The sequence below is a fragment of the Leguminivora glycinivorella genome, chromosome 12, assembly GCF_023078275.1.
Source record: "Leguminivora glycinivorella isolate SPB_JAAS2020 chromosome 12, LegGlyc_1.1, whole genome shotgun sequence".
NCBI classification, from domain to species: domain Eukaryota; kingdom Metazoa; phylum Arthropoda; class Insecta; order Lepidoptera; family Tortricidae; genus Leguminivora; species Leguminivora glycinivorella.
The window spans coordinates 24,020,932-24,039,721 of NC_062982.1; the positions used below are offsets into that span (position 1 = coordinate 24,020,932).

Sequence of the window (18,790 nt, forward strand, 5' to 3'; positions counted from 1 at the left end):
ATACAAATAATTTCTTTGGCAAAAATACCTTCCGTGGAGCTAGCATGAAGCGTTCAATGAATTTATTTAAGTCAAAGAAATGGTACTTTTTATTAACAGCTATGGCATGGTACATTAAATAATTATAGTAAGCTATCTTACAATTATAGTCATATGATACATTTTCTGCATAAGGTAGTGCACATAATATAATTTTCCCCACACCAGATTTTTCAATAACATTTAGTGTGGACATCAATTTATCTATGCTAAGCTTATCTACATTAAGACTATTTCCTAATAAAATTACTAATGTAGTACTGCTATCATAACATCCCTTTGAAATAAGGTCACATAAATGAGACAAAGTAATGTTTTGATAACAGTAATTTGTCACTTGTTGCTCTAACTGGTAGCTCAATAATGGGCCCATTCCTAACCCAATCTGATCTGAAAAAACAACCGTCTTACTGACTGCTCTAGGGGGCTGTTTAACTACTGCCGCATGCCTAGTTGTGTCGTGGGCCACATCGGCTTGAATAATCTTTGCTGGTGGCATTTGGCCACAATTACAATGTTTTCCATTTAATAATGCCTTACACCGCTCCTCCAAATCTCTATTTTCTAGCAGCAATTTATTAAAAGCCTGTATGTGCTCCTCAACTTGTTTTTTAGTAGTCTCATACATGGTGGATACTGCCAAAAGCTCATCTTTCAGCCTGTTAATGTCGGCATTTAATTTCAGAAAATTTGATTCCTTGACTTCCAGCTCTGAATGACAGTCTTGAACCCTATTTTTCATAACTGTTAATGTATGTTTTAATTTACTATATTTTTTAATACATGCCTGGCCTTTGATCAGCTTTTGGGTTCTCCTAATATACCTATTAATCTTAATGTACTTTTTTAACTTATTACTACTATTAAAGAATACTATGTGTTTGGAGTCCCTACTTAATTGTGTTTCACCGCTTACCAACTCTTGGTACACATTCTGTAACTGCGAAGCATCATAGTGCTCCCGCTCTTTCCTAAACAAATTAAGTTCCTCATTTGCCACACCCAGTTCTTCTTCTAACTGTGTGATGCGGGCCAAGGCCACTTCATGTGTCGAAGCGCACTGGTTGAAGGTGTCTATTGTGCCTTGCAAACGGTCCACTTCTCCGCGGGCATCAGTCAGCTGCACATCATTGTCCGCCAGCTCCCTTCTCAATTCTGAGTTTTTGTTGATTATTTTCTGGAGCTCCACTTCGCTTTCCTCCCTTTCCTCCAACAACTGCTTCGACAAGGCCCTCGACTCGTGTAGGTCCTGTGCTGTTGTTTTTAGCTGCATCTCTAGTTGTCGTGCCGTTGCCTTGCGAGTTTCGGCCGCAATTTCGGTGTCCATTGTCACTCGTCTGGCTTTCTGAAAGATGTAATAAAAAAGGATGAGTACTTATCTCAATAGAGATTGACAGATTTGCCAAGATGACGACAGAGATGAGAGCTGTAGGAATGAATAGTGTGCAGTGTGTCAGTAGTCGGCAGTGTCTGTGGCGAATGTGTCTTGTCTCGTCTTGTGCTTCCACTAGTTCGTCAAGCAAAGGGAGACTGCACGGTGCCAATGTTGTTTGTTTGACGTTGCTCACGGCCGCAGCAATGAGCTTTGTTTGAGTGTAGAAATAAATGATAAATAAAACGGAATACTCTCCCCGTTTCAAACGCAGATTCCAACGGCTGCGATCACTCGTTGACAGTTGGGTAGTCCTGCCTCAAAGTCCAATAAATACTCGGTGTAACGTTGCCAATTTCACCAAAACTGTATCACTGATAATACTTTACTACTTAAATTAACTAACAATGAGTAGAAGTCCTCTTTAAAGCTAAAAATAGAATTAAATTTCAATATTTGAAATCAGCTGGTCACAGAGTCAACTTGACAGCCAACAGCTCTCTGAAGTCCTTTGGCGCCAGGTAACCTGCTCCAAAGTTCTTCATTCTTTGTCTGGCGAGGGCGAACATTCACACGTTAGATGTCTGACGGTCTGTTCCTCTTCGCCACACATCCGACAATCAGAGTTGTCAGTGTCCCATCTTGGCCACATGAACGGATATATTCATATTTGGGGCTAAGTTGATCTGTGTAAGTTGTCCCCAATGTTTATTATTATTTTTTTTTTACAAGATTTGATACAGCTCGCCATTGATTTAGCAAAACTGTTTTTAGGATGTGGCTGAAAGGCGGCAGCGAGACCAACGGGCTGTACCCGCCGCCGTCCCTCTACTCCCTCCTGCGGCTGTACCTGCTGCCCGACATCGCCGAGGAGCACAAGCACTCGCTGGTGCTGTACCTGCTGGTGGACTACTCCATGCTCTACGAAGTCAGGTGAGTCCATCATTCAATTCATAAGTGCTCTTAGTCGAGTTCATAAATATGTGTACATTTTTTTATCTTATTGCAAGAAATTAAGGTGAAGAAATGTACACATATTTATGAACTCGACTGTACACTGTGTGTGTGTACTGTGTGTATGTAAGGCAGTGGAAAGTAATACTGCTGGGGCCCATTTCTCAAAACTGAAAGTAAGTTACAAGCGCAAGTCTCTTTCCAACTTGTCATATTAGACATTCACAACCGCTTGTAAATTGTAAAAGAAAGCATTTGGAAAGAGACTTCTGCTTGTAACTTGTAGCTTTCAGTTTTGAGAAATGGGCCCCCGGTCTAAAATTATTAAAATGTGTAATAAAATAAAATTAAAAAAAAAAAAAAATATTGGGGGACACCTTACACAGATCAACTTAGCCCCAAACTAAGCAAAGCTTGTACTATGGGTGCTAAGCGACGATATACATACTTAAATAGATAAATACATACTTATATACATAGAAAACGCCCATGACTCAGGAACAAATATCTGTGCTCATCACACAAATAAATGCCCTTACCGGGATTCGAACCCAGGACCGCGGCTCAGCAGGCAGGGTCACTACCGACTGAGCCAGACCGGTCGTCAATGTTTCCTAATCACTGAAATCTTCTTGAAACTTGTTTTATACTACGTGATTAGTGCTGATTACTTACATAGTCAAAGTAATAATCTTTTTGAGTACTTTTGAGGCATGTTTGAAGTATCCGTTACATTCCCATACTTAGGGCCAGTTGCATCAACCACATTTGACAGACACATCATCGTCACGCACCAGACGTCTATGGAACTTCCCATACAATAAAATTTAACGAACGCTTTCACGGTGACAGATGGTTTGATGCAACCTGGCCCTTATTATTCAAAAATCAATTCTCATTTTATGATTCCATAACCCCGCCTTGAAAGAGGTATATTATATTGTATAATATCGAATATAATAGACGGCTACAAGTTGTTTGTTAAGACTTGACCTGAATTCTTTAACGAAACAGATCGTGCCATTTGGCACATCGGATGTTTTGATCGTAAAAATTTAATGCATAAAATGTTTTATTTATAGGCTATCTTTGATCGTAAGATACATACATAGTACTTCTCTTTCAAATATTATTTTATTGCTAAGGTGTTTGAAGGTATTGAGTATTGTTTCGGATAATTATGTACCTTGTTGCAATATTTACGAAAGTAAGTATTTAATAGGATAGGTATCTTTGCCAAACATTTGAAGCCAAGCATCGGCCTTTATTATGTAGTTCTCTTTGTTTCTCAGAGACATTTATCCTACTATAATCTTGTTGCTCATAATAATGGTACAGTCAATAGAGTCGTATTTGAACGCTCTAACACCGAGTCTGTTGACTAAGGCACTGGTCCCACCAATAGCGAGTAAACGATGAGTTATCGGTAATAGAATCGAACAAAAGATAGTCGCTCCCGTGTAACTAAAAGAGAGAGCGAGCTATTTATAGTTCGTTGCTCGGCGAGGAACTATATTTTACTTACACGGGAGCGACTATTTTTTATTCGTTTCTCTCGCCGATAGCTCGCTTGCTCGCCTTTGCTGGGACCAGTGCGTAACTAAACTGACACTGTAGACGGTATTGCACCGAGGTACGATTTTCTTGGCAAACATATGTGCCGTTATCTGCGTTAACGCCGTAAGCGCCATCGACAATAAGGTCCCTTTACACAGATAAAGTGAATGTCGTGTCGTATCAGGCTGTCAAAGAAAAAGCCCAGGAAAAACATAGCTGGAGATTGCTTCACCGACAAGAGCCCAGCTAAATTTATGATGATGATGACCCAGATAACGTCACATATTCCTATTATTATAAGGCTGGTTTATTGTCAAGCAGACCGACTGCGTGGAGCCATCCGCAGGGAGCGTTTTAGAGTGGCGCGGACGACAACATGTTTATCGTGCGGATCGCTCCACGTGACACTAACGGCTCAGCCACGTCATCGGTCTAAGCGCGACAGCGGTGAGCGGCGGCCATACATTAGAGCGAGACACAGCGATGGGACTTTTCATTCGCACGTATGGCTGCCGTTCACCGCTGTCGCGCTTAGACCAATGTCGTGGCTGGACCGTAACACCAGGCTGCAGTGTCGTGGAGGCGACAGGCTGTAGCGGTGTGTGTGGCAGGTACGAGGCGGTGGTGCGGCGCCTCATGCAGTTCCCGACGATGTTCGGGCTGAGCCACACGGCCATCAAGGCCACGCAGGCCTTCTGGCATCTCGACCACAGGGATTTCGATGTGAGTGCTTCTATTTTATACTTATCGAGTGTTTGCTTTCACTTCAGCCTTTGTTTTATTTGTCTTCGCGTTAAATTCGTAAATTACGGAATTCTCCATACATACTTCCACCCCCCATTTTAGCCAAGAGGGGGGTTAGAAAGAGATAAAATGTACCCTATGTCACTCTCCATCACTTCAATTATTTCGACTTCAAAAATCATGGATCGGATTGGGTGACCTTCATTAAGATCTTTTTTCTACTCCCGTACTGTTATTCGTGAGTTACAAGGTCGTGCATAGAACTTTAAAACCCTACATAAAAGATGTCAGGACAAGTCTATCTAGTCTATACCCTGAAAACATTTTGTAGCAGTAGCACGATATAGCTGTTAAAGTTCTGTAAATACATTGCTACCAACTTAACAAACCAATCACTTCATCGTAGAAAATTAAAATATTGTATGAAATACATTGTTGCTAACCTTAGAATGTCAGATAAAGCCTGGCATTCACAGAGTTGAGACTCATTCATTTTCTGCTGCGTTCATTGGCGACGCGTCGAATCGCATTCAAATGTATGAGAACTCGATTCAACTCGACTCGATTCGTCTTAGTGGCCAGGCTTCAAAGAACCATACCATAGACAGTTTTATTTTCATGTTTGTACTCAAACTGCATATTCAAAATGGTAGGTGGTCCACTAGATAACTAAGATGACTGAAAGTAGGTATTTGTTGAATTTATAATTTTCTTTCAAAATAAGTGCTTGGTCGTAGAAAAAGTATTGTATGCAACGGTGTTTAACTGAGTCAAAAAATGCTCGTGGCGTCTTTATTAACAATTTTCGGCTTCGCCTCAAATTGTTACCCACGCCACTCACCTTTTTTGACCTCTTTTAACCACCAGTTGCATAAAATACTATTAAAACTGTTTGCAATAATGAATTGTCGAATGTCGAATAACGAATGAAAAGAATGGGTGATAAATATTTTATCTACGCAAAAGTGTTAATGGATCTAGTCTTTGTCGATTTAGATAGATAAAACCTGGATTGATAATTTGATACTTGGCAGTTTCAAAAGGCTGTAAAAAAAGGGAACTATATTTTTTACTTGCTAGGTAAACTTGTATTTTAAGTTTGAAAAATGTTCACATTATTTGCGAAAGTATTTAGGTACCAGTTTTAGTTTTTATAAGTAATTTCAAATTTATCGTCACATCAGACTAGTTATGCTAGAAGACCTCAGCAACGCAAGCCTCGATGTTGGACTAAAAATGAATATGTCAAAGACCAAGATCATGACCAATCAAAGCACACAACGTAGGATTGAGATAAACGGAGAACACATCGCATATGTCCAGGAGTACCTTTATCTGGGCCAAATAGTCTCTTTCCAGGCGCGACAGGACAAAGAGATCCAGAGACGCACTGAAAACGCCTGGAAGAGCTATTGGTCGATGAAGCACTTGATGAAGGGAGACCTACCTCTGTCACTCAAACGTAGGCTCATGGACATGTGCGTACTTCCAGTTCTCACCTACGGTGCTCAGACTTGGTCTTTGACAAAAGCTCAGCAGTCCAAACTCGGGGTTTGCCAAAGAGCTATGGAGCGCAGCATATTAGGTGTAAAGTTAAGGGACCGGGTCCGAAACACCACGCTGCGCTCTAAGACTCAAATAATAGACGTAGCTCAAAAAGCGGCTAAGCTAAAATGGGACTGGGCTGGCCACGTCTGCCGAATGCCGGACGACTTGTGGGCCAAGATAACCACGGAATGGGAGCCCCACGAGTCAAACCGGGGATCCGGCAGACCACGTCGGCGATGGCGGGATAACTTGGACTCCTTTTTGAAAGATTGGCCAGATGTTGCTCCAAACAGGGATGAGTGGAAAAAGAGGGGGGAGGCCTTTGCCCAGCAGTGGGACACATTAGGCTCTAAATAATAATAATAACAGACTAGTTTAGTTTACACTCTTTGTTCAGTATAAAATACCCAAGTTTTGTTCCAGTTCGCCCTAGACCAGCTGCAATGCCTGACGGGCAACACTCTCTCCCCCTGGCAACACCACGCCGTCCTCTCTTCCCTTCTAGCACAGAACATGACACAGGCCGCCCTACAATACCTGCACGTGCGAAAACCAGCACCTGTCCAGAACAACAGGGTCAACGACCATGATAAATTAGAGGACTGGCAGAGCTGTTGCAACCTGTATCTAGCGAGAAAATTGGTGTTTGAGGCGTTGGACGTGGTCAGAATGTGTGCGCAGAACGCGGGGAGTCTAGAGGAGAAGCTTCACGTGTTGAACTTCTTTTTCAAAGGTAAGTTGCATAATGAACTCGTATTTTTCGTCCAGAAACACCTGAACAGGATCTCCTAGTACCTATCCTTATCATTGTCCACTCACCTGTAAGAGGTAGATTATACTAGCTTTTGCCCGCGGCTTCGCTCGCGTTAAACTTCCACTTCTCATTTTAGGGAAGTGTGGGGGGGGAGGGGGTAGAAAGTGACAAAAGGTAGCCTATGTCACTCTCCATCCCTTCAACTATCTCCACTTAAAAAATCACGTCAATACGTCGCTCCGTTTGGCCGTGAAGGACGGAAAAACAAACAGACACAGACACACACTTTCCCATTTATAATATTAGTATGGGTCAATTGTACTCACGGCATTTACCGCGTTTTGTTGCCGGTTTGCACTTATGGAATTGTAAGTTTACCTGTATAAAATCGCAGAAAAATCATAAAATACATTGTAAACATGTTGGTAATAGAGTTTTAATTTCAGGGTGCCGCAATACAGGGCAGTTGTCTAAACTCCTTCAAGTGACCTTACTGCCTTTTGAAGAGGAGGCGTTCATCAAGTACTTGGAGACGTGCAGCGACCCGCATACCTCGGACATACTCATCATGTACTACTTGCAGCAAGCCAGGTATTTGGGACTATTTTTACATTTATTTATTAATATTTGTTGTTGCACAGGCAGCTTAAAGCTGATACGTGCACGTCAATGTCCTGATGCATTTTGTCCATTCAATAAATATTTGTCGAGTCTTTTTTTAAAGAGTTCACTGTAGGTGCACTGATCACGGTTTCGGGCAAACTGTTCCACACTCTCACTACGTGGTTAGACAAGAAGTGACGTCTAGGGTTGCTACTGCTCTGTATCCGTGTCAACTTTAGGGAATGTCATCTCAATCTGTCACACACACTCTGAGTGAAAATGTCACTTAAGGTAGGTGTGAGTATTTTGTACTTTTCTATTAAGTCGCCGCGTTGTCTCCGTTGCTCCAAGGTTGTCAGACCCAATTCTTTTAACCTGTCTTCGTAAGGTTGGTTGCTTAAAAACAGTTATGTTTTTGTCATTTTTAATTGGCAATCAAATTGAATGTGGCCTTTATTTTGAAGCATCTAAAGACAAAGTCAAACTTAAGAGTCATAAGTTATTTTTCAGTTAGCCTTTCAAAATATACACAATTATGACCTACTTAATTACAAATTCAGCAAATCCCTTCTCATTTTGATATGAAGAAGGATAATACTCTAGAGGTGTCTAAGAGGAAAGAGTTCATTTATTCGTGTTTAAATTCAAGTGCATACCTAAGCTTAAACCAAAAAATCGTGAGCAACTCCCGTCTAAAGCTTGTAAGTGATTGTTTATTTTCTAACCAGGTACTTAGAAGCTCAACAGCACAACTGCAAGCTCCGTCACACGAAGCGCGCCAACATAACCGCCTCCTCGTCCTCCATAGCGGACGCGTTAGACCGGCAGCAGGCACGAGACACGCTAGTAGATGTGGTGTGCGCGTCGCTGCCGACCATCGCCTCCAGAGTGGCGCGCACGGCGCTCAGCAACGACTGCGAGCCGCATAGTAAGTGTGCCGACATGACGCCAGCGTCCTCCATAGCAGACGCGCTTGACTGGCATACTAAGTTACTTGTAACATGAGAATTATAAGTCGTAGCGATATACTTTAAATGGGAAAATTGTGGAGAATTTAATCAGGAATATTTCGCTCTTCGACATTCTTGTTGTAACTTCCATCCATCCACCGTTTTCATAAAAAACAACGGAAAATATAAAATGAAAAAGACTTCAATGCTATTTAGACACTGTAGAAAATTCAATGAGTACTTAGATAGTTTTATTGTAACGTCCTTAGTCCAAATTAAAAATAGGACATGTAGGATAGTTTGTAAGTCTTACGAGGTTAATATGTGTCTTTTTGTTTCAGTTTTGGCAGCCAAGCCGATGTCGGTGTTTGTTCAAGCGAAATCTCCTAAGAACACTTTCACCTACAAATCCTCCTTTATTCAGGTATTTTTAGTAATAACAATGTGTATTTATCATAATCTCTTATTGAGAGAAAAAGTATACTTAAATGTGATGAGATTTTCCAGGACACGATAGAAAACGCAAGTGAAACCTGGGTAAATAGACCTAAGATGAGGCGCGGTATTAAACGAGCGCTGAATATTGAAGACACACCCTTCATCTGCACTCCGAAGCTGTCAAGAACTAAGAGGTAATCATATGTATACTAAATAATAAAACTCAAAAGAGATTATAAGCTATACATACTGCAAACCTTAGTTACTGGTTGTATTTCAAACCGTATACGCAATTTGTATGCCGGTTTAGTTCTAACAGTTTTTATCAATTTGTTTTTTTTTTAAGTTACATATTAGTTTTTTGTATGATTAACAGAAGAACTAAGAATTTGTTTGAGAGTTCGCATCCTCAAGGTAAACTACGAGCAAAACCAAAATATTTTTTTATTTATTTAATATTTATTGCTTGCACTTGGTTTACTATAAACTCGTATCGAACTTTGAGAAATACTTAACTGTTGTTCAATAAGCAGCCCTTGATTTGTTAGAATATTTTCAGTGCAGGTGGTGCTTTTTTACGCACTAGTGCGAGAAGAGATTTCATTTCTTGTCAGGTCGAAACTTCGGAGGGTCATCTATCTGTACTGAAAAACGTTTATACACCTGCGAAAACGAAATTAGTAACTCGTGTCGATTTAAATAACTCCTCTTCGGTCGTGTTTTAATTTATCGCCACTCGTTTCGAACTTCCTCTTTTCGCCACTTGTATCGAAATGTACTATTTCGTAATCGCTCTCGGTATTAAAATACACACATTTAACCTGCCTTTCCTTTTAGTATATTCAGTGACTTCCAATCCGAGTCGACGCCGCCAAAGCGCGCCAAACTCGACCTTACCGGCACGCCGCGAACGCCCAAGTTCCCGCGCACGCCGCAAGCCGAACACATGAGTCGACAGATGGCGACACTGTTGGACATGCCCGAAGTGCAGAGTCCGGATGGGAAGATATATGATAGGAGTGGGGCTGGGACGCCACATAGTATACTCAAGGTATGGCTTAAACCTATACTATAACGTCCAAAACTCCGTGTACAATAGGCTACTTGCCTCCTAGTCAAATCAGCTTCTTTTTAAGAATTGTCACAACGAATTTGAACTTGCTAATATGGAATTAATATGAAATCGAATTGAGTGACGTCACGATCAATTCAGTTACTTTATATATTTCTACCTGACTTATTAAATAGAAACTGTATTTTTAAAAAACTTCTGTCCATGGTTTTCTTTATTTTGTTCATGGTATAAAATATTTTATTTTAAGAATGGTTAAGTTCCCTATTCAAGGAGACAACACCGATATCGGATGTCGGAAGGATTTCAATAGAAAAAAACCAAGAAGGCGCCTGTAATGTAATGTGGATATCGGTCCTATATTCGATCGGATCGGATAATGTGAAAAGGCACTTACTGTTCGCTGTAAATGTCAAAATTCTCGCAATTGTTGTAGAGTGGTAAAAGCTTGGAATCAGCTCCCGGAGGATGTAATATCGGCCCAAAGTGTAAACGAATTCAAGAATAAGTTAGACAAGCACAGTGCTAATTCCACATAACACCTGAAACCTCTACCGACAACTGGATACAGGCTTTATCAGTTACTACAACTGCCTGCCTGCTTTACAAATAATAATAATAATAATAAATTGCTAGGATCAGTCGCCATATTGTTTTATAGGTACACATACTTGTACATTTTGATCTTTCATTGTCTTGAACGTATTTTTTAGCGTTATTATCTAATTTGTAAATGTTGATTTTCATTTTGTATACAGATAAGAAACTCGGCCCTCGGTCGCGATGCTCCATCTCCGGTCGACTCCCGATACCTCGGAGACAGTGACGACGAACTATTGGAAACTGCCAGCAACCACACTCACTACAGCGACTCCACCAACAAGTAAATAATATTAATTATAGCAATAGCACACTGTGCAACAAGGGAGGTAAGGGGGATATTGATAACGTGTGCTATAATTTGCGACGGCCACAGGCACAGGCAAAACACTTACAGACTGTCAAAACTTGGCACATATAGTTTCTTAATTAACTTGGCACATATGGTTTGAAAATTGGCACATATGGTTTCAAAATTAACTTGGCACATAATATGGTTTCAATATTATCTTGGCACATATGGTTTCAAAATTATCTTGGCACATATGGTTTCAAAATTATCTTGGCACATATGGTTTGAAAATCATCTTGGCACATATGGTTTGAAAATTATCTTGGCACATATGGTTTCAAAAGTGACTTGGCACATATGGTTTCTATATTAACTTGGCACATATGTTTTCAAAATTATCTTGGTACATATGGTTTCAAAATTGACTTGGCACATCATCATCATCCTCCTTGCGTTATCCCGGCATTTGGCGCGGCTCATGGGAGCCTGAGGTCCGCTGTGACAACTAATCCCAAGATTTGGCATAGGCACTAGTTTTGCGAATGCGACTGCCATCTGACCTTCCAACCCAAAGGATAACTAGACCTTATTGGAATTAGTCCTGTTTCCTCACGATGTTTTCCTTCACCGAAAAGCGACTGGCGAATATCAAATGACATTTCGCACATAAGTTTAGAAAAACTCATTGGTACGAGCCGGGTTCGAACCCGCGACCTCCGGATTGAAAGTCGCACGCTCTTACCGCTAGGCCACCAGCGCTTAACTTGGCACATATGGTTTTAAAATAGCTTTTTAAAAACTTGCCATTTGATTGTACCCTATTTCCAGACACCTGCGTTTCACGATCCCGACGGCGTCCGAGTCGGGGTCAACGCCCTCGCCGCCCGCGCCCTACGCCGAGCTGCGAGAGAGAGAGCCGCGCCAGAGAGAGATGGACGAGTCCATGGAGAGCTTCGTCACTACCACCAGCACCGCGCATCCTATGGTGACTGTTTTGAACCTTATGTTAATCCACAGATGTCATATATACCATAGATCAAGCAAACGTATCTACTTAGCGTGTCAAATGAAATCAGTGAAATCCACTGAGTTGTCCGTCTTTAATCGCAGCTTGCAGCTTTCGGGCGTCAATTTTGGTAAGTTGAAGTCAACCAAAACATAAAAAATGCCTCGTTACGTGATATTCAATTGCAACAACACAAAAATTATGAACAATCAAGAGCCTGAGACATATTTAAAATTACAGGCAAGAATCAACTTCAGTACAAAATTTGACACGCTCGGCCCCTATACAAATATATGAATTTGTTTCTTCTATCTAAATTAAGTTCTGTGTGTTAATCACATTGGTGGGCCAATTACCGTGTGATACTATACAGCACGACCACGGATGATTTTATTAATTCTGATGCGGTACAAATTCACGAAAAAAAATGTACTTTTTTGTACTGACGTTTAAAAAAATGTACCCTTATGATTTTGGAGTTTCAACATAGGGCCCGGGGTCGTGCTCGTGCTAGGTAGGTACTCCCTGGCACGACCACACTATATTTAATGAGATTTTAAATTTCTGTTGCAGTACAAATTCACGAAAAAAAATGTACTTTTTTGTACTTACCTTTTAAAAAAAATACCCTCATGGTTTCGGAGTTTTGACATGGGGTGTGGTCGTGCTAGATAGGTGGTACTTCCTGGCACGACCACACTATATTTAATGAGATTTTAAATTTCTGTTGCAGTACAAATTCACGAAAAAAAAATGTACTTTTCTGTACTTACCTTTTTATTAAAAGTACCTTCATGGTTTCGGAGTTTCGACATGGGTTGTGGTCGCGCTAGATAGGTACTCCCTGGCACGACCGCACTAAGTTTTTGAAGTAATTTACATAGTACAATTTCAAAACACTTGTTTAGTATTCATTTGACCATCAAATTAAACATAAATATAGTGTGGTCGTGCCAGGAAGTACCACCTATCTAGCACGACCACACCCCATGTCAAAACTCCGAAACCATGAGGGTATTTTTTTTAAAAAGGTAAGTACAAAAAAGTACATTTTTTTTCGTGAATTTGTACTGCAACAGAAATTTAAAATCTCATTAAATATAGTGTGGTCGTGCCAGGGAGTACCTACCTAGCACGACCACGGGCCCTATGTCGAAACTCCAAAATCATAAGGGTACATTTTTTTTAAACGTCAGTACAAAAAAGTACATTTTTTTTCGTGAATTTGTACCGCATCAGAATTAATAAAATCATACGTCGTGCTGTATAGTATCACACCAATTACCTCGTGCATTGTGTTATCTTCAAACAACTATACTAAAGCACACTTCGGACAATGGCGATCAAATATATGAAGAGCGCGCTCCTACGCACAGTCTAAGCTCGTGTAGGTGAACGCGTACCATGCTTGTATGAGTGAGATATGACAGGTCGACTGGTCGCGTTCTTGACAGGAGGTAACTGTGAGGTAACCGAGAGCGGGTGGACGGCACTTTCAGCGGGAAGCGGCAGTGGCCATAATGACTGTACGAGACTAAAGCCAGTCTACTCTGTCTAGAAATACTATTACTACAAGAGGGCGCTGTTATTCTGATGTATTGGCCGCTGTACACATGTGGCCAACGGTTCCACCAACCCTTTGTGAAACCCCTTGGCCAAGATAAGAGCCGCTGTTTACACATTGGCGAACCAATCACTTGGCATTGGCATCTATTTAAGTATGTATATCGTCGCTTAGCACCCATAGTACAAGCTTTGCTTAGTTTGGGGCTAAGTTGATCTGTGTAAGGTGTTCCCAATATTTATTTATTTATATTTATTTTATTTATTTATTTACGTTGTCAGCAAAATTTGATTAAAAAATAATAAACCCCTTATTAAATTAAATTATCAAATCAAATCAAATATCTTTATTGCAGTAATATTACACATTACATATAAATGTAGCAGGTAATACAGACCCTGTAAGGGCATAGCAACTTACATATTGTAATTATGTACTAATTATAATTACAATTATTTCTTATAAGCTAATGATATGGCTATACATATAGACATCTGCACTATAACTAAACATATTTGTAACATTGAGTGATTTTAATTATTTTTCCAGGAGGCATCATCAAAAAATTCTTTCATTGTATAATAGCTTTTATCTAACAAATATCTATTCAAAGCGGTTTCAAAAAGTTTGGGTTTTGCTATTGATTTTATTGTTTGTGGTATTTTATTATAAATTTTTATACACATTGTGTGGGGTCCTGCGTGGTATAGTGTGAGGTTGGATGTGGGCAATGCAAGGTCGTTATTATGTCGGAGGTTTAGAGGTTTAGTGTGTCGGTCTTTGGCTTGTGAAAAGAAATGGTTATGGGATCTTACAAACTTACATACTTCAAAAATGTATAAGGACGCAAGTGTCAGGATGCCGAGTTCTTTAAAGCGAGTCCGACAGCTTTGCAGTTGTTTTAGATTTAGTATTATCCTCCTAAGGCCCAAGGTCCTTCCTATAGTAATAATTAAGTTGGTCATTCAGACCCAGCTTCTTCAACGACTGTATAGTCGTAGCGTACCACGGTCCTACCAGTAGGACTTATTATAAAAGCCGACTTTTCTTTTTCCAATTTCGCGCCAATCTAAACTGACGTATCCGATTTCCTAGAGGGGTATTTTAGTTTGAATGTGAACACACTCATACGCTTGAAAAATAAAAACTAAGTGTCAAACTGACAAGGTACAGACGGCGACATGGGTATTCCGTGAAGGAGACGTTAGTAAATCCAATTTTATTCATGTAATCTTGAGTATTTTTTACTAATTTGTAAATAATATTTTTTTTTATTAGTTGTTTTACGAAATTAAGTAATAATTTCATTGATTTTGCTTATATTTTACTAAATACAGGATGTAAAAATATTAAGTCCTATGAGTAGTACTTCGGGTTTATACAACTACATAATTTAATAATAATGTTTGTGGTGGTTGCAAAAACTGACACATATTGCTTTTATTGATGTAGGATTAAATGACAGAGAAACATAATTCGCTGTTAGGGAATCAGAAATAGAAACTGAAGACGAAGAAACGGTATGCTCCGATATTTCTCTGTCAGAACTAATTCCAAAGCCTATCCACGGCAGGATCCGATATTTCGCCATGCAGCTTCTGCAGGACGTCGTCGAGGAGCGCCTACAAGAGGACGATCTCACGCTAGTAGAGGGGTAACATTCGTCGAAGAAGAGCATAAAATCTTAATTTTTGGGTCTAGTAAACCTCTAAAGACTGATTAAAAGTGATTTGTGCATTGTATTATTTAAAAAAGACTATTATTTTATTGTATTCTTTCAATAAAACTAAAAAATAAACAAATCTTAAGTGAGTTTTTAAATTTCGTAATATAAATAACTTTTTTTTATAAGCCCATGGTCCTTCCTGTAGGACTTTTTTAATTAAAATCAAATTATCCTAAAAGGCATCATAAACTGATAGTAAATATGCCCCAAAGCTGTCGGTGGCATACAAGTACAATAACATTAAAAAAATGTGTTTCTAATGTTTGGGCCTGAACGAGTATAAAACAATAGTACTACTGGTAGTACCGTGGTTCGCAATGACTAGGGGCCGAATTTCGCATTGGGCCTTAGGAGGTTATTCTTATACATTTTTTTTGTACAATAAAAAGGCTATTGATAGTTGTGCTATTGCCCCAAAGCAATATGCCATAACGGAACAAAGAGTGGGCATATGCATGGTACGCCGTTAAGGTAGTTTTGATGTCGGTAGTCTTTATTTGAAATATTAACAATTTTTTTAATATTCTGATAAGCACATTTATCTTTTTTAGGCAATACATTAAACATTTGCAAGGTTATTTTATTTCCTAAAATCAACACTATTATTGGCATAGATAAACTTATTATTTTCGTAAATATTTCACTACTGTCCTCTCTGACGGCTGACGACAAACTGAATGAAGCGCCAACGTGTAAACGCAGTTGGCCATTGGCGCCAAGATCCTTTGATGTGTGGAAAAAAACCGACACCAATCGGTTGGCTGGCCAGCGCTAGCGCCAACTGCCAACTTACGGCCAAGTAGCCCTCTACACGCTTGGCCAAGGGGGTTGGTGGAACCGTTGGCCATATGTGTACAGCGGCCATATGAGGTGACAATAAAATTATTCAGTATATTAATGGAATTCCGCAATTATATTTGTGGTCAGGCTTTACATACGAAAGATATTCTATTCAATTCAAAAATTGAATAGAATTTTATTGGGCGGGTATGCTTACTTGATTTTTAACTTTGAGGTTGTTACAGTTGATTAATTTATATTGGAATAAAAATGTAATGTTTTGGTTTTACAGAAGGATGACAATCCTTTCGAATCGCCTCTCAAGAAACTGGCAACGGAAGAGAAGATTTCGTCAAGGAAATCTTACAAGGATAGCGTTCGGTCGAGGTATGTATTTCATTAACCTTTTGAGGTTCTATGACCTGATATTAGTCAAATGGGACAGAGTTGTTTTTGTTTCGTTCGATTTTCAAACGAAATTTAAAACTACTTATCTTTTACTCTTAGATTCAAGATTAAAGATTAAATTGTTTATTCAAGGTTATTCTATTAATTAACTCCAAATGACGTCGGTTTAAAATTAATAACTAGAAAGCAATTTTTTCTCCTTTTCCGTCTTGATAATATGAATAGCAGAATTATTTTTTTATTTAGAAAAAGACGCGAAATTCTAATTAACATTGATATTTACATTTTAAGGATTCCTTACCAAGAAGGTACAAAAGGAACCCCTATTGGTGCGACTCTATTCGTCTGTCTATTACATTACTAAATATCTCAAAAACTACTTGTGCTATCAGTTTAAAATTTGGAATAGTTATGAATATTGTAAACCTGTACAAATTTAAGGTATTCTTTTCTTTATTTGCCGTTTTTTTTGTGCCGGAAACTTCTTGACAGATTTTATACTTTTTGTTCCAGACGTTCTCTCTCAATCTCCGCCAACAGCAGTCTCTCCGAAGACCCCAACACCTCCATAGAGAGCATCGCAGACATCCCCATCACGCTCATCAACCCGCGCTACCGCAAGAAAGAGACGGACACACTAGACAGAGACAGCGCGTCGCCGGGCAAGGAGCGCTCGCCGAGCAGGAGCGAGACAGAGATGGAGCAAGAAGAGAGGGACATCGTGCCGCGCACGCCGCGGGGGAGGAGGGGTATAAGGGGGGCCGGGGAGAGCACGCCGCTGGCTAACAGGTTAGTTTCAAGCCACAGAACACCCCACTAGAAGCCAAATGCAAGCGATATTGTTCGAGACGCAAATCACCAATCCTTGCGGGGTGAGGCGGGCGCGCACGGTGCTGCCATTGGTCGTTTCAAATAATGGCGCGCCTTTATGATTAGCAGTAGGGATGGGAATGGGACATGTCTATTATAGACAATGGTACCGGTACCAGTACTGTGGTGAATTTGTTTTGCAACAAATTATAATATTATAATTAAATTATAATAAGGCCTAGTTACCCTTCGGGTTGGAAGGTCAGATGGCAGTCGCTTTCATAAAACTAGTGCCTACGCCAAATCTTGGTAGTAGTTTCCAAAGCGGACCCCAGGCTCCCATGAGCCGTGGCGAATGCCGATGCCGGGATAACGCAAGGAGGATGATAATTGTGATAGCATCTCAATAAAAATCATTCTAGTAACTAATAACTAAACTGTGCATTTTTACTTACGTTTACTAAGTTAAATAACCAACTAAATATTCTAAACTAATCAATGAACTAAATACCACTACAGACTCTACAGATTCTAGATAATTATTCACTATTACAAATCTGCTTTCTTTTATATTTCATAAAATGGTAGCACATGGTACGAACGGCAGTACGAAGTTCCCGCAACAGACATAAACTAACATGGCCCCATGCCTAGTCGTTTACGTGAAAGGGATAGCATATCACATTGTTAACTCGGTAAAGAGGGATGGACGCGCCTCGGCGCCGCTCAGCACAACCATATTGACCAGTATAAATGAACTCCGCGGACAATAAACAATATTCAACAAAATAATTAATTTGACTTAACTGTGGAATGTTGTTCCATCTTTTTTACATGTAGAAGTGTTAGAAGACTTGCCACACCACTTTATGCTGTAAGAGACCATTGTTTGCAACCAAAATTGATTATTTAAGATTTTTTCCCGAGCGGACACGGACACTGTTAGCGGGTCGTATACTTGGGCGCTACTGATCGGTGTCGCACGCGTTCAAACTTTTATAAACCTGATTTGTCGTATGCTTGGTGACCGCGAGTCGCCCTGTAAGGGCCATCTTGTTGTATTGATCTGTGTTTCAAGCTTTTTTGTACATTTTTTTATGAGATAGGAGGCAAAACGGCGGATCCAGCTTCGTGCCCAGGGGGGGGTCACGTGGTAAAGGCCCGGGGTCCCAGGGGGGGGTCACGTGGTCTATTTGTATGGCCAACTTAGGCTCGGGGGGGGGGGGGGTCTGACCCCCCCCTCCTTCGTATATTAACGGAAACGTTCGTAAACTGAGATAATGTGTTATTTTTTTTTGTATTATTTATCGTTTGTATTTTGTAGTTCCACCTTGCCTTGGTGTAAACTGTAATGCTGTGTTACTTTTTGATTAAATAAATAAATAATTAGTGATTTGTTACATTGTACTTCTTATTTTCTAGAAGTCGTTCCGGCACGCCAGAGCACGTGGACTCTCCTATAGTAACGCCTCTAAGATCGAGCAGAAACACAAGGTAAACAAAATCTATTTTGAAATATAACGAGAGTTGTAAATGATTCACCGTTTTGAATGATTAATATTGATCGGTATAT

The 18,790-nt window shown here is 40.0% G+C and overlaps 1 protein-coding gene across 1 annotated transcript in view; it reads left to right on the forward strand.

Moving 5' to 3' along the window:
• LOC125231645 (protein ELYS) overlaps positions 1 to 18,790 on the forward strand; it is a 57,634-nt gene that overhangs the window by 24,579 nt on the left and 14,265 nt on the right. Inside the window, exons 15-27 of the mRNA XM_048137129.1 lie at positions 2,186 to 2,344; positions 4,534 to 4,645; positions 6,638 to 6,947; positions 7,415 to 7,559; positions 8,300 to 8,499; positions 8,863 to 8,945; positions 9,029 to 9,153; positions 9,797 to 10,010; positions 10,790 to 10,914; positions 11,752 to 11,908; positions 16,292 to 16,386; positions 16,921 to 17,196; positions 18,640 to 18,711. Of these exons, the coding sequence (XP_047993086.1) occupies positions 2,186 to 2,344; positions 4,534 to 4,645; positions 6,638 to 6,947; positions 7,415 to 7,559; positions 8,300 to 8,499; positions 8,863 to 8,945; positions 9,029 to 9,153; positions 9,797 to 10,010; positions 10,790 to 10,914; positions 11,752 to 11,908; positions 16,292 to 16,386; positions 16,921 to 17,196; positions 18,640 to 18,711 (2,073 nt within the window). The remainder of the gene's footprint in view (positions 1 to 2,185; positions 2,345 to 4,533; positions 4,646 to 6,637; positions 6,948 to 7,414; positions 7,560 to 8,299; positions 8,500 to 8,862; positions 8,946 to 9,028; positions 9,154 to 9,796; positions 10,011 to 10,789; positions 10,915 to 11,751; positions 11,909 to 16,291; positions 16,387 to 16,920; positions 17,197 to 18,639; positions 18,712 to 18,790) is intronic.